The 15,268-nt window shown below is 45.9% G+C and overlaps 2 protein-coding genes across 2 annotated transcripts; both read right to left on the bottom strand.

Moving 5' to 3' along the window:
- Positions 1-8,231: 8,231 nt before the first annotated feature.
- LOC123087239 (uncharacterized) lies at positions 8,232-10,305 on the bottom strand. The gene has a single exon (XM_044509202.1). It carries the CDS (start codon positions 10,202-10,204, stop codon positions 8,576-8,578), a length of 1,629 nt encoding a protein of 542 aa, XP_044365137.1. The 5' UTR covers positions 10,205-10,305; the 3' UTR covers positions 8,232-8,575.
- Positions 10,306-13,425: 3,120 nt separating this feature from the next.
- Positions 13,426-15,060, bottom strand: LOC123087232 (uncharacterized). Its single transcript, XM_044509189.1, has 2 exons — positions 14,904-15,060; positions 13,426-14,373 (listed from the first exon to the last, which is right to left on the bottom strand). The coding sequence occupies exons 1-2, from the start codon at positions 14,961-14,963 to the stop codon at positions 13,660-13,662; spliced, it is 774 nt and encodes a 257-aa protein (XP_044365124.1). The 5' UTR covers positions 14,964-15,060; the 3' UTR covers positions 13,426-13,659.
- Positions 15,061-15,268: the final 208 nt, after the last annotated feature.

The raw sequence follows: 15,268 nt of genomic DNA, 5'->3' as shown, positions 1-15,268 counted from the left end.
GCTGAGCAAGAACCGTTCTTACCTACGCATCAAAAACCACAACGATAGTTCGTCAAGTTGGTGTTGTTTTAACCTTCACAAGGACCGGGCGTAGCCACACTCGGTTCAACTAAAGTTGGAGAAACTGACACCCGCTAGTCACCTGTGTGCAAAGCACGGCGGTAAAACCAGTCTCGCGTAAGCGTACGCGTAATGTCGGTCTGGGCCGCTTCATCCAACAATACCGCCGAACAAAAGTATGACATGCTGGTAAGCAGTATGACTTGTATCGCCCACAACTCACTTGTGTTCTACTCGTGCATATGACATCTACACATAAAACCTAGGCTCGAATGCCACTGTTGTGGAACATAGTAATTTCAAAAAAATCCTACGCACACGCAAGATCATGGTGATGCATAGCAACGAGAGGGGAGAGTGTTGTCCACGTACCCTCGTAGACCGTAAGCGGAAGCGTTATGACAACGCGGTTGATGTAGTCGTACGTCTTCACGATCCGACCGATCCAAGCACCGAACGTACGGCACCTCCGAGTTCAGTACACGTTCAGCTCGATGACGATCCCCGGACTCTGATCCAGCAGGGTGTCAGGGATGAGTTCCGTCAGCACGACGGCATGGTGACGATGATGATGTTCTACCGACGCAGGGCTTCACCTAAGCACCGCAATGATATGATCGAGGTGTAATATGGTGGAGGGGGGCACCGCACACAGCTAAGGAACGATCACGAAGATCAACTTATGTGTCATGGGGTGCCCCCCTGCCCCCGTATATAAAGGAGCAAGGGGGAGGGGGCGGCCGGCCAAGGGAGGGCGCGCCAGGGAGGAGTCCTACTCCCATCGGGAGTAGGACTCCCTCCTTTCCTAGTCCAACTAGGAGAGGGGAAGGAAGGAATGGAGAAGGAGAAGGAAGGAGAGGGAGGAAAAGGACGAAAGGGGGGCCGGCCCCCTAGTCCAATTCGGTTTGGGCTAGGGGGGCCGCGCGCCCTGCCTCCTGCCCTCCTCTCTTCCACCACTTGGCCCATGAGGCCCATTGCTTCTTCCTCGTATTCCCGTAACTCCCTGGTACCCCCGAAAATACCCGAATCACTCGGAACCTTTCTGAAGTCCGAATATAGTCGTCCAATATATCGATCTTTACGTCTCGACCATTTTGAGACTCCTCGTCATGTCTCCGATCTCATCCGGGACTCCGAACTCCTTCGGTACATCAAAACGCATAAACTCATAATATAACTGTCATCAAAACCTTAAGCGTGCGGACCCTACGGGTTCGAGAAAATGTAGACATGACCGAGACACGTCTCCGGTCAATAAACAATAGTGGAACCTGGATGCTCATATTGGCTCCCACATATTCTATGAAGATCTTTATCGGTCAAACCGCATAACAACATATGTTGTTCCCTTTGTCATCGGTATGTTACTTGCCCGAGATTCGATCGTCGGTATCTCAATACCTAGTTCAATCTCATTACCAGCAAGTCTCTTTACTCGTTCCGTAATGCATCATCCCGCAACTAACTCATTAGTCACATTGCTTGCAAGGCTTATAGTGATGTGCATTACCGAGAGGGCCCAGAGATACCTCCCCGACAATCAGAGTGACAAATCCTAATCTCGAAATACGCCAACCCAACATGTACCTTCGGAGACACCTGTAGAGATCCTTTATAATCACCCAGTTATGTTGTGACGTTTGGTAGCACACAAAGTGTTCCTCCAGTAAACGGGAGTTGCATAATCTCATAGTTGCAGGAACATGTATAAGTCATGAAGAAAGCAATAGCAACATACTAAATGATCAAGTGCCAAGCTAACGGAATGGGTCAAGTCAATCACATCATTCTCCTAATGATGTGATCCCGTTAATAAAATGACAACTCATGTCTATGGCTAGGAAACTTAACCATCTTTGATTCACGAGCTAGTCAAGTACAGGCATACTAGTGACACTATGTTTGTCTATGTATTCACACATGTATTATGTTTCCGGTTAATACAGTTCTAGCATGAATAATAAACATTTATCATGAAATAAGGAAATAAGTAATAACTTTATTATTGCCTCTAGGGCATATTTCCTTCAGGGGTCCTGTTCATCCACCCCCAACCGGCTCGATCGGGGTCCTGTTCATCCAGCGGCAATGCGCGGCCTCTACCCCCATGGGGTCCTGTTCATCCAACCCCCACCGGGAACTATTCATCCAACCCCCAACAACACTCACTGTTCATCAAGAGGCAACAGGTCGATCGGCTTTAGTTAGCAGCAGTAGCGAAGGAATCACTCGATCGGGTTCAGTTAACAGCCAGGGATCGATCGATAGCTCAGGTTCAGTAACGCGTAGCCAGTTCAATCGATCGGCATCAGTAGGCAAACGCCTCGCTCGGGTCCAATTAGAGCCCAACGCCTCGCACCCACGCGCGTACGTGTATGAGAGAAACACACAAATCTCCGTGCATCGCTCAGTCCCGACCACCCGCTGTAACCGGGAACTTCTCGGATTTTCCTCACCCTCGCTTCTACCGCTATTTTTTCCGTCATGGACGGCCCAAAGAATGTCATGCAGGTGCGTCTTCGGCCCGCCAGGATGAAAACTCCATTTTTCTATCATGATTTTTTGTCATGGACGTAGGAGCCCACCACATCTACGATGATACCGGGTTTTGTCAAAAGTATCGTCAAAGAAGTGTCATAAGTATGACAGAAAAAAATTGTTCGGCCCAAAATGTCACGGATGTGTCTTTTTTTTGTAGTGGAAGGAGATAGTCTCACATCAACTAGGCATATCAACGGGCTATGGAGATGCCCATCAATAGATATCAATGTGAGTGAGTAGGGATTGCCATGCAACGGATGCACTAGAGCTATAAGTTTATGAAAGCTCAAAAAGAAACTAAGTGGGCGTGCATCCAACTCGCTTACTCACGAAGACCTAGGGCAATTGAGGAAGCCCATCATTGGAATATACAAGCCAAGTTCTATAATGAAAAATTCCCACTAGTATATGAAATTGACAAAATAGGAGACTCTCTATCATGAAGATCATGGTGCTACTTTGAAGCACAAGTGTGGAAAAAGGATAGTAACATTGCCCCTTCTCTCTTTTCTCTCATTTTTTGTGTGGGCTTCTTTGGCCTCTCTTTTTTATTTGGGATTCTTTGGCCTCTTTTATTTTTCATAAAGTCCGGAGACTCATCCCAACTTGTGAGGGAATCATAACTTCCATCATCCTTTCCTCACATGAGAAAATGCTCTAATAATGATGATCATCACACTTTTAATTACTTACAACTCAAGAATTACAACTCAATACTTAGAACAAAATATGACTCTATATTAATGCCTCCGGCGGTGTACCGGGATGTGCAATGACTCAAGAGTGACATGTATGAAAATTATGAACGGTGGCTTTGCCACAAATACTATGTCAACTACACATGATTATGCAAAGCAATATGACAATGATGAAGCGTGTCATAATAAACAGAACGGTGGAAAGTTGCATTGCAATATATCTCGGAATGGCTGTGGAAATGCCATGATAGGTAGGTATGGTGGCTATTTTGAGGAAAGTATATGGTGGGTGTATGGTACCGGTGAAAGTTGCACGGTACTAGAGAAGCTAGCAATGGTGGAAGGGTGAGAGTGCGTATAATGCATGGACTCAACATTAGTCATGAAGAACTCACATACTTATTACAAAAATCTATTAGTCATCGAAACAAAGTACTACGCGCATGCTCCTAGGGGGATAGATTGGTAGGAAAAGGACATCGCTCATCCCCGACCACCACTCATAAGTAAGAAAATCAATAAATAAATCACGCTCCGACTTCATCACATAACGGTTCACCATACGTGCATGCTACGGGAATCACAAACTTTAACACAAGTATTTCTACAATCCACAATTACTCACTAGCATGACTCTAATATCACCATCCTCATATCTCAAAACAATCATAAGGAATCAAACTTCTCATAGTATTCAATGCACGAAAGTTTTTATTATATCCCTCTTGGATGCCCATCATATTAGGACTAAATTCACAACCAAAGTAAATTACCATGTTGTTTAGAGAGACTCTCAAAATAATATAAGTGAAGCATGAGAGTTCAACAATTTCTATAAAATAAAGCCACCGTCGTGCTCGAAAAATATGTAAGTGAAGCACTAGAGCAAAATTGCCTAGCTCAAAAGATATAAGTGAAGCACATAGAGTATTCTAATAAATCAAGATTTATGCGTGTCCCTCTCAAAAGGTGTGTATAGCAAGGATGATTGTGTCAAACTAAAAAGCAAAGACTCATACCATACAAGACGCTCCAAGGAAAACACATATCATGTGGTGAATAAAAACATAGCCTCAAGCAGAGTTACCGATAGACGAAGACGAAACAGGGGATGCCTTCCAGGGCATCCCCAAGCTTAGGACCTTGGTTGTCCATAAATATTACCTTGGGTGCCTTGGGCATCCCCAAGCTTAGGCTCTTGCCACTAATTATTCCATAGTCCATCAAATATTTACCCAAAACTTGAAAACTTCACAACACAAAACTCAACCGAAAATCTTATGAGATCCGTTAGTATAAGAAAGCAAATCACCACTTTATGGTACTGTTGTGAACTCATTCATTATTTATATTGGTGTAATATCTACTGTATTCCAACTTCTCTATGGTTCATACCCCCCGATACTACCCATAGATTATTCATCAAAATAAGCAAACAACACAAAGAAAACAGAATCTGTCAAAAACAGAATAGTCTGTAGCAATCTGAAAACTTCGAACACTTATGTAACTCCAAAAATTCTTAAAAGTTAGGACAACCTGGGAAATTTGTATATAAATCTTGTGTAAAAAATTAAGATCAAAAGAACGGTTCTGTGAATTATGAAAATTATTTATCTGGGTGCAAAGGTTTCTGATTTTCAGCAAGATCAAATCAACTATCACCATAAGCCATCCCAAAGGTCTTACTTGGCACAAACACTAACTAAAACACAAAAACACATCTAACCAGAGGCTATATAAATTATTTATTGCAAAACATCAAGGATAAATATTGGGTTGTCTCCCAACAAGCGCTTTTCTTTAAAGCCTTTTAGCTAGGCATTGGTAATTTTGTTGATGCTCACATAAAAGAGAAGAACTGAAGCGCAAAGAGAGCATCATAAAACACGTGACAAACACATCTAAGTCTAACATACTTCCTATGCATAGGCATTTTTATAAGCAAACAAATTATCAAGGCAAGCAAAAACTGGCATATGCAAGGAAGAAGAAAGAGACGATAGCAATCTCAACATGAAGAGGGGTAATTTAGTAACATGAAAATTTCTACAACCATATTTTCCTCTCTCATAATAATTACATGTAGGATCATAAGCAAATTCAACAATATAGCTATCACATAACATATTCTCAACACGATCCACATGCATGTGAAGTTGACACTCTTCCAAAATAGTGGGATTAACATTAACTAAAGTCATGACCTCTCCAAGCCCACTTTTATCAACAATTTCATAAGATTGAACACTCTCCAAATATGTGGGATCTAAAGTTGATAGTCTTCCGAACCCACTTCAATATTATTGCAAACTTTGTTATCAATCTTATATTCATCATGGGGCTTAAATAAATTTTCAAGATCATAAGAAGAATCACCCCAATCTTAATCATTGCAACAAGTAGTAGACAGAGCAAAATTAGCATACCCAAGCTTAGGGTTTTGCATATCGTTAAAACAATTGGCATTAATGGAATTTATAATAAAATCATTGAAATCATGCTTTTCATTCAAGGCACTATCGTGAATCACTTTATAATTTTCTTCTTTCAACACTTCATCACAATTTTCTGACTCACGAATTTCAATCAAAACCTCATAGAGATAATCTAGTGCACTCAATTCACTAGAGATTGGTTCATCATAATTGGATCTTTTAATAAGATTAACAAGTGAATGAGGATCCATAAACTCTTTGGTTTCTGATTTTGAATAAACACACAATTATACTAAATGAATGAGCAAACAAACCAAGAAAGACATAAGGGCAAACAAAAAAGACGAACGAAAGAAGGGTGAATAAAAAGGCAATTCTTTTCGAAAATCGTTTTAGAAGATGGGGAGAGGAATATGAGAGGCGAATGGCGAATAATGAAATGCAAGAGATGAGAGTTTTATGATGGGTACTTGGTAGGCTTGATGTAGATCTTGACTTGGCGTAGATCTCCCCGGCAACGGCGCCAGAAATTCTTCCTGCTACTTCTTGAGCTTGCGTTAGTTTTTTCCTTGAAGAGGAAAGGGTGATGCAGCAAAGTAGAGATAAGAATTTCCCTCAGTTAAGAACCAAGGTATCAATCCAGTAGGAGAAGAACGCGCAAATCACCAATACCTGCACAGACAATCAAACACTTACACCCAACACGATAAAGGGGTTGTCAATCCCTTCACGGACACTTGCAAAAGTGAGATCTGATAGAGATAGATAAATAAAACTAAACAAAAGATAAAATATTTTGGGGTTTTTTGGTTTATAGATATGAAAATAAAAGATTGCAAAATAGTAGATCAGAAATTAATATGATGGAAAATAGACCCCGGGGCTATAGGTTTCATTAGAGGCTTCTCTCATGAAGGCAAATAATACGGTGGGTGAGCAAATTACTGTCGAGCAATTGATAGAAAAGCGCAAAGTTATGACGATATCCAAGGCAATGATTATGCAATATAGGCATCATGCCCGTGTCAAGTAGACCGAAACGATTCTGCATCTACTACTATTACTCCACACATCGATCGACTCCTGCCTGCATCTAGAGTATTAAGTTCATAAGAACAGAGTAACGCATTAAGTAAGATGACATGATGTAGAGGAATTAACTCAAGCAATATGATGAAAACCCCATCATTTTATCCTCGAAGGCGACAATGCAATGCGTGTCTCGCTACCCCTACTTTGTCACTGGGTGAAATCACGCAAGATTGAACCCAAAGCTAAGCACCTCTCCCATTGCAAGAAATACCAATCTAGTTGGCCAAACCAAACCGATAATTCGAAGAGAAATACAAAGATACCAAATCATGCTTATAAGAATTAAGAGGATATTCAAATAATATTCATAGATAAGCTGATCATAAATCCACAATTCATCGGATCTCGACAAACACACCGCAAAAGAAGATTACATCGGATAGATCTCCAAGAACATCGAGGAGAACATGGTATTGAGAATCAAAGAGAGAGAAGAAGCCATCTAGCTACTAGCTATGGACCTGTAGGTCTGTGGTGGACTACTCATGCTTCATCGGAAGGGCAATAGAGTTGATGTAGATGTCCTCTGTGATCGAATCCCCCACTGGCAGGATGCCGAAAAAGGCCCCAAGATGGGATCTCACGGGAACAGAAGGTTGCGGCGGTGGAAAAGTGTTTTCGTGGATGCTTTTGGAGATTTAGGAATATATGTGAATATATAGGAGGAAGATCTAGGTCAGGGGGGCACTGGGAGGCCCACAAGGTAGGGGGCGCGCCCTACCCCCTGGGTGCGCCCTCCACCCTTGCCGCCGCCTCGTGGCTCTTCTGACTTGAACTGCAAGTCTCCTGGGTGTCTTCTGGTCCAAGAAAAATCATCGTAAAGTTTTATTCCGTTTGGACTCCGTTTAGTATTCCTTTTTTGCGAAACTCAAAAACAAGGAAAAACATAAACTGGCACTAGGCTTTAGGTTAATAGGTTAGTCCTAAAAATAATATAAAATAGCATATTAATGCATATAAAACATCCAAAACAGGTAATATAATAGAATGGAACAATTAAAAATTATAGATACGTTGGAGACATATCAATAACAAGTAGAAGTGGTTAGATGACTATGATGATGATGAGTATGACTTGTTATTAAGATAACGATGATGAGTTATTATTACAATGATGGTGTTGAGTTGTTATATGAGCATGATGAGTTATTATATATATCAGTGGGTGAAATAAATGTGAATTAGATTCAAGTGGAGGCAACCATGGTGCGGAGCGAAAGTACTACTGATCCAAACTAAACAAGTTTGGATTAGTAGTACTTTCGGTCTGCACCATATTGCCTTCACTTCTCTTTTCCACTGATATAATAACTCATCATGATCATAAAATCGTATGATGAGACAACTACATAAAACATGTACAAATACAGCGCCAATACGGAGAAGAAGAAAAAATACGGGAAATATTAGTAGTAGCGCGGGGCGTGCATATAACAGCAGCGTTGGTTTAGCAGCAGCGCGCTCTGAGCAACCGCGTTGCTGCTATTAGCAGAAGCGAGGATTCGTAAGCATGCTACTGCTATGTATGGTTAGCAGTCCAATGCTACTGCTAAGGTTTAGCTGAGTAATAACGCTACTACTAGCACTACAGCGCTACTATTAGGGTTTTTCCTAGTAGTGTCCCTCCATAACTATGCAGACAAATCCAATTTTGGGACGGTGGTAACACGGGAGGGTCATGTAAGTACCTTGAGTAATATTCTTTTTTCCTAATATAGTGAGTCATTACAGTTCTTAGTTACAAATTTACAATGGAGTCGTCGCCATTAGCGGTAGCTCGACCTCGTGCGCCCATTCGACGCACCTGGTCTCGAAATGGCGGCTCCTCACCTCGTTGGGCAGGTAGCTCAGCCAAACCTTGAGCCCCAGGCGCCACCGCATGGTCCTCCCCTCCGCCTCCCGCCCTACCCTCCACGTCACCTCCTCCGGCGGCTCGTCGCCGGCCACCACCAGCCCCCGCATCTTGCTGAACGCTCGCCCAGGACCCCCGTACCGGCGCCTCATGCCGCTGCGCGGGTCGGCCTCTCTGCTACCCGGGCGCCACGCCGACACCTCCGTCCCGGTGGCCGGGTCGCACAGCACGCCCTCGAACACGCCGGCGCTGCCCTCCGCCTCCTGCTCCCACCGCCAGCTCCGGTTCCGTGCCCGCGACGACGAGCGCATCTTCGCCTTCACCCTTGGGTCGCCGCCGAGCTTGTTGGCGCCCGCGAATGCCCCCTTTACGGTGCGCGTCGTCTCCACCTCCCGTTCCGGGTTCCCTGTCGACCGGCCAAGGCTCGGGCCCGTGGCGTAGGACGAGCCGAACCTGGGGCCGACCCAGAGCCGGATACGCGACGGGAAATGCCTCTCGCCGTCCAGGACATGGTCGTCGTCGACGTCGTCTTCCTGGGTGCCAGTGCCGCCCTTCTTGCGATACCCGAGCCGCACGACGCGCACCCGTATGTTGTCGACGCGCACGCCGACGACGATGAAGCTATCGCCGTGCACGGTCACCGCGTACTCCACCTGCACCACGGCCTCCAGCTGCTGGTGCACCAGGCCGTACCGCAGCGCCGGCTCCTCCGGCAGCTCATGAGGCAAGGCCGTGACCGTCGCCGTCGATGTCGCACCAGCGACGCGGGGGATGGCGAGCACCGGCGCGTACCCTCTCAGCACCCAGAGACCGTGCACGTTGGCGGCGTACGACAAGCACGCGACGTCGGGCTTGGCCGGCGACTTGGGCGCCGATTGCATCTCCCGCAGCAGGCACCACTTGGCCAGCATGTAGCCGAGCGACCGCATGAACCGCTCCTCGACGTCCGGGCCGACCGAGAGCAGGAGCGCGCCGAGCGCCGCCGGGGCGCAGCCGGCGAGGGCGCGCTCGATGTCTTTGCCAAGAGCCTGGAAGAAGAGAAATCCAAGGTCCGCGGGGGCCTCCAAAGCGCACAGCCAGAAGAGGCGCATGAGCAGAGCCAGCGAGAAGAAGGGGGAGCCATCAGTGCCCGTGGCCGCGATGACGGCAGACACGACCTCCTCATCCAGCTTCCACTCCGGCGGCGACGTGTCCGGCTCTCTGCTCAAGGAAGTGATGGACGGCGAGAGCGCGGTCACCTCGTCGAGCAGCTGGGCCAGCAGCAGCAGCCGCGGGGCGACCTCGGAGCCTGCCGCGAATGCCTCGGACGACCAGAGCACGCGGCGTGCCACGCCGTTGGCACTGTCTGCGGCGATGGAGAAAGCGACGACGGCCGTACCGCCGTCCGCGGTGGCGGTGCAGTCGGCCTGCAGGACGATGGAGGCGCCCTCGGCCTCGGGGGAGGCGGCGAGGGGGATGGATGCCGTGCCGTTGCCGGTGCCGGGAGGAGGGAGGGTGCCCAGCCACGGCCACACCTCGTCCATGGGTTGTGGCTAGGAGGAAGACCGGATACGTGGGCGTGATGGCGCGCGCGGGCTGTGTGCTTCTGTGGCGTGCCGTTGTTCGGTGTAGCTTCTGGCACGAAATGGAGGTTTGGTTGGTTTGGAATGTGGAGGCCCTGTTGCGCACATAGGGCACGACGTGGACTAGCAGATGCGAACAACCGCCTGACATCTGGCTATTTCTTGTGTGTTCATGTTCTCAACTGCCAAAATGGGCTAACAATTAAACACTCGACTAGATAAGAAATTGAGTTCAGCCCAACTCCCCTTCCGCCATCAGATACACATCTAACGAATATGGGTGAGTGTATATATGATGTACGAGCATTTGTGTCTGTACAGTGTTAAAAAAATACAAATCTAATGAATGTGCGTATGTACGAGCGTCTGTGTGTTAAAAAAATACCGACCTAACGGATTGTAGTATTCTTCCTCCTCCTTCGATGTCGGTCTGTCAACCCGTCCTGAGACTCTGACGCCGGCTTCCACCCTCCATGGCCAACGGTGTTGTCGTATGTATCTCTCCGCCTCGTCTTGTGTGAGTCGCTGCCCCTCAGCCTTTCCTTAAAGCCTTACCGTACACCACGCCGATGGCTACCCCGCACCCGAACCAATCTAGAACTATGTCGTCGCCCGTTCTTGATGGTGTTCCTATCTCAGCCTCCGGGCTGCGCTTTGTTGGAATTTGACTGAGCGCATAGAAATTTTCAGGTGACCGCAGAGGGATGCACTATGTGTAGTTACCTAAAAATGATTAGCAGTCATTCACTTTTTACCGTTGGCGTACACACAGGAAAGCCCAACATCGGGACCGGGCTTCAGGCATGCATTTTACATGTTGGATCTTCGAGTTGACACCCCATGACGGCCCATCTTGGCAGCCATAAACCACATGAATGCAAGTTTTGCATGCTGGGTGATCCTACTACGTAGCAAATCTTGAATTGAGATTCATGACGAAACGATGTTTTTCAAATTTCTAATGCAAAATTTAAGTGTCACATGATCATACCACAGGCAAAAATTAAATAATACAACAACTTGACAGGAGCCTGAATTGTTTTGGGAATTTACTCAAATCGCTCTCCACCTACCGATCAAGATCCAAAGGCTCAACCGCCTTCTACTTTCTCAAGCCTTCTTAGTCCACCTATAATAATACTAAATCAAAAAAATGAAGTTTTTCAAGAGAGAATGAATTAGTGGCATTGTATTACACTTAAATAAGAAAGGAAAGGGGAAAAAAGACAAAATTTGTGCACACTCGGAAAATTGTGCTTTTTATGCAAGAATAAGCATATAATAGTGGATTTTTCAAAGAAAAAAAAGGGAATTTTCTAAGAAGGAATAGATTAGTGACATTGATATCACCCTTAAAAAGGAAAAAATGAAATTAAAACAAAAATAAAATAAAATAATAAAAATTCCTACAAAAGAATGAATTACTAGCATTTGTATTATCTTTTAAAAAGAAATAAAATAAAAAATTGCACACAAATTTAAACTAAAACTCTACTTTTAAAATATGCAAAAAATAAGTACATAGTGCAAGTTTCTTACTCTACATAATTTACACACGTATTCACGCACAAGAATAAAATGATGTTTTCTAAAAAAGAATAAATTAGTAGCATTGGTATTACCCTTAAAGGACAAAGAAAATAAAAAAACAAATCATAACATAATTTGCACACAATTTACACATAAATTATGTTTTCTATAATATGCAAGAATAACCATATACAATATAAAAAATCACAAAAAATAAGTTCAGAAAGAATGAGTTAGTGGCATTGGTGTTGCCCCTAAAGAAGAAAGAAAATGAAACAAAATAAAAACAAAATAATAAATAAAGTTTTCTAAAGAAAAATGAATTAGTGGCATTGGTATTATCATTTAAGAAGAAATAACAAGAAAAAAAACTGCAGACAACTTTGTATTGAAATTACACTTTTTGTAATATACATAGGTAAACATATAATAGTGCAATTTCACATTTTAATATATACTCCCTCCGTTCCTAAATACTTGTCTTTCTAGAGATTTCAACAAGTGACTACATACGGCGCAAAATGAGTGAATCTACACTTTAAAATATGTCTACATACATCCGTATGTTGAGTCCATTTGAAATGCCTAGAAAGACAAGTATTTGGGAACGGAGGGAGTACACATATTTGATAGTACTTGTGTGTGTACATTTTCACACACCAACATCTCAAAAATACTCATAAAAAATAAGAAAAACGACTAAAACAAAAACAAAAGCAAAAAAACATAAAAACAAGAAGAAAATAAAGGCAACGGGTAACGGGCTTCAACCCAATAAGCAAAAACAGGGGCAAGTCGAAAATTCAGCCCAGGGAGTTATGAAATAACTCAAGGGGAGGAAAAAAGACTTGAATCTTGACAAAAGATTGAACGATCAAAGAATGTACTCCCTCCGTCCCAAAATTCTTGTCTTAGATTTGCCTAGATACGGATGTACACATACATCCGTATCTAGGCAAATCTAAGACAAGAATTTTGGGACGGAGGGAGTATATTGCTAAGGTGGACTGCAGAATACTAGCTATCTGACTTGTTTTGCTTAATTAACAGTGTAATCCATACATTTGACAAAAGGATTAATTGCACGCCAATTTTCATGAATTAAGACTATCCAATGCTTAATTACATGATGATTCCACAAATTAATAGCCGGATCACTTGCCATATTATCTGCCCTCAACTTTCAATGCGTGCAAGCAGCGGAAAATCTTAGGTCCTGCTCATGAAGCAGAGCATTGCAGATAGATGCCCATGTTTTTGCACTCAGAAACCAAATACCACCTATGCAAATTCATATCAAAGTATCTCAATATCATTACTCAACCCATGATTGAAGGAAGAACTAGATCAAAGCATGATCAGTACTAGTAATAATCAGAGCAAAAGGATTCAAATTTCACATTAGCAACATAATTGGCAAAATGGCAACATCAATATCAATCAACAGCATCTGGGCATTTGCACGATGAAATGGCATCCATATCAAGGAATTTGAAGATGCCTCAAAGCGTAGTTTAGCAAAAAAGACAGTCAGGAAGCATATAGCTGAATTCAATTAGCAAGCATGCTCCCACCCCCAATCCCCCCATCTTGCAGCCTGCAACCATATTTACACACAGATCAACTGCAACTAGCAGCAATCAAGACTCAAAGGCCACCACAAAACTATTGCATTGTTACCTGGCTGGTCATACTATTAGACTAGTTTCTCATGTCATCCAATTTTTTCTCAGGACATCATCAAAAAAGTTAAGAACATTACCAGTAGTTGCACAGCAGGATCATCTGCATAACTTAGCTGCAGAAGATTTTCAGTCCTAATGATGGCAAAGGCTACTCAGTAATCTCTTCTCCCTGTCAAAACTTCACTGCAACCCTGGGTGGAGTCAGACGACCAGGTTGCCGAACGGTGCCCGGTGCGGGATGCCCTTGCGCCGGTGTGCAGGCGGCGGCGGTGGTGGCGTCGAGGTCTGGTCGGCGGCATTGCGCGGCGGGGAGGAAGGGGAGGAGGCGCTGCGGTCGTGGCGGCAGCCAGGGAACTTGCAGCTGAGCGAGCAGAAGCGGAAGGCCTCGAGCAGGCCGCGGCCACAGCCGCACTGGTTGACGAAGCTCCAGGCGCTGCGGGCGTGCCTCTGCTGCGGGCCGCGCTCTCTGAGGAAGACGACGCGCGCGCCGTTGATGACGTAGGTCTGCACGCCGTCGACGTCCAGGAGGCCCTGGACGTCCGACACGATGAGCACGCTGCTGTAGGTGGAGCGGCGGACCCGGATGACGTGGTGGCCGCGGTGGCCATGGTCGGCGCACAGGGAGCAGAGCGCGCCGGCGACGGCGGCGCAGTCGAGGCAGAACATGGTGCGCACGCCGCCCCGGCGCGAGTCAGGGTGCGTCTTGCACGGCGTGTAGAAGCGCGCGGACATCATGGGGCGCAGCCACCGAGGCCACCGCTCGCCGTCCGCCGACGCTACCTGCTCCTGCTCCTCCACCTCCTCCGCAGACTTCTCGTCCTCCTCAGCCTCCTCCTCCTCCACCTCCGCAACCTCCTCATCCTCCTCAACCTCCTCCAGCTCCTCCTCCTCCTCCGGTTCAGCGCCGTCATCGTCCTGCAGACGACAACAACAAGATTGTTCAGAGACATTGCTCTCCTTGAAAATGGAAACCAGCATGGCCATGCACACAACGTGTTCGTCCGTGGGAATCAGCCGAAGGAGAAGCAGTTACGAACAGATTACCCGGCCAGGATTTCATACATTTCGAACAACAATTACCAGAATTTGAAGACTAGAAGTTGCACAGCAGGAATGAACGCAAGAACATAAATCGAACCCCTAAAAGCGGTGGCAGAGGACAAATGAGGGTTTAATAAAGAAGAGGGAAAAACACCGATCTTTCCGAGATGGCGAGATCGATCTTCCATCCATCGCCATTTCACTGCTCCCAGGATCCACCCAACAGCCTCGACACCAGCAATCCGCCCAATGCAGCAGTAACGCACGGAAAAGGAAGGAGGACGATGACAGATCAAGAAACGGTTTCGTTCCTTCCCGGAGTGGAGCACGAGGAATCAAGAAGGCGGAGCACAGGTGGGGGGAGGAGCGAGCAAGAAATGGGGAATGGCGTGGCGGGAGGGTACCATGCTGCGGCGGTCCTTGGGGAGGAGCTCCTTGCAGGGGGAGTCGTGGTCGATCGCCATGGCGGCTGGGCGTGACACGCGCCGCGCGGCGAGGGCGGAGGAAAAGGTGGGGCGCCGCGGGGGGAATCCAAGAGCCGGCGGATTGGTGGGTTGGGTGGACTCCGGAAGCAGAGCCGCGGCTCGGCTGGCTGACTTGTAGTGGAAGTGGTGGGCCGGGCTTGCATTGATGGGCTCTCTCTTTCTTGAGGGGAAGAGCGGCAGTGTGAGCGAAAGCTTGATGCCGCCTCTGGTCGACTCTTGTCCTTCAAAACATCATCCAAGTTAGATAATGTTGTTGAAGAAATGATTGGTTTGCCGTTTGCAAG

The sequence above is a fragment of the Triticum aestivum genome, chromosome 1B (assembly GCF_018294505.1).
Source record: "Triticum aestivum cultivar Chinese Spring chromosome 1B, IWGSC CS RefSeq v2.1, whole genome shotgun sequence".
Taxonomy (NCBI): domain Eukaryota; kingdom Viridiplantae; phylum Streptophyta; class Magnoliopsida; order Poales; family Poaceae; genus Triticum; species Triticum aestivum.
This window is presented reverse-complemented; position numbering and strand designations above follow the sequence as displayed.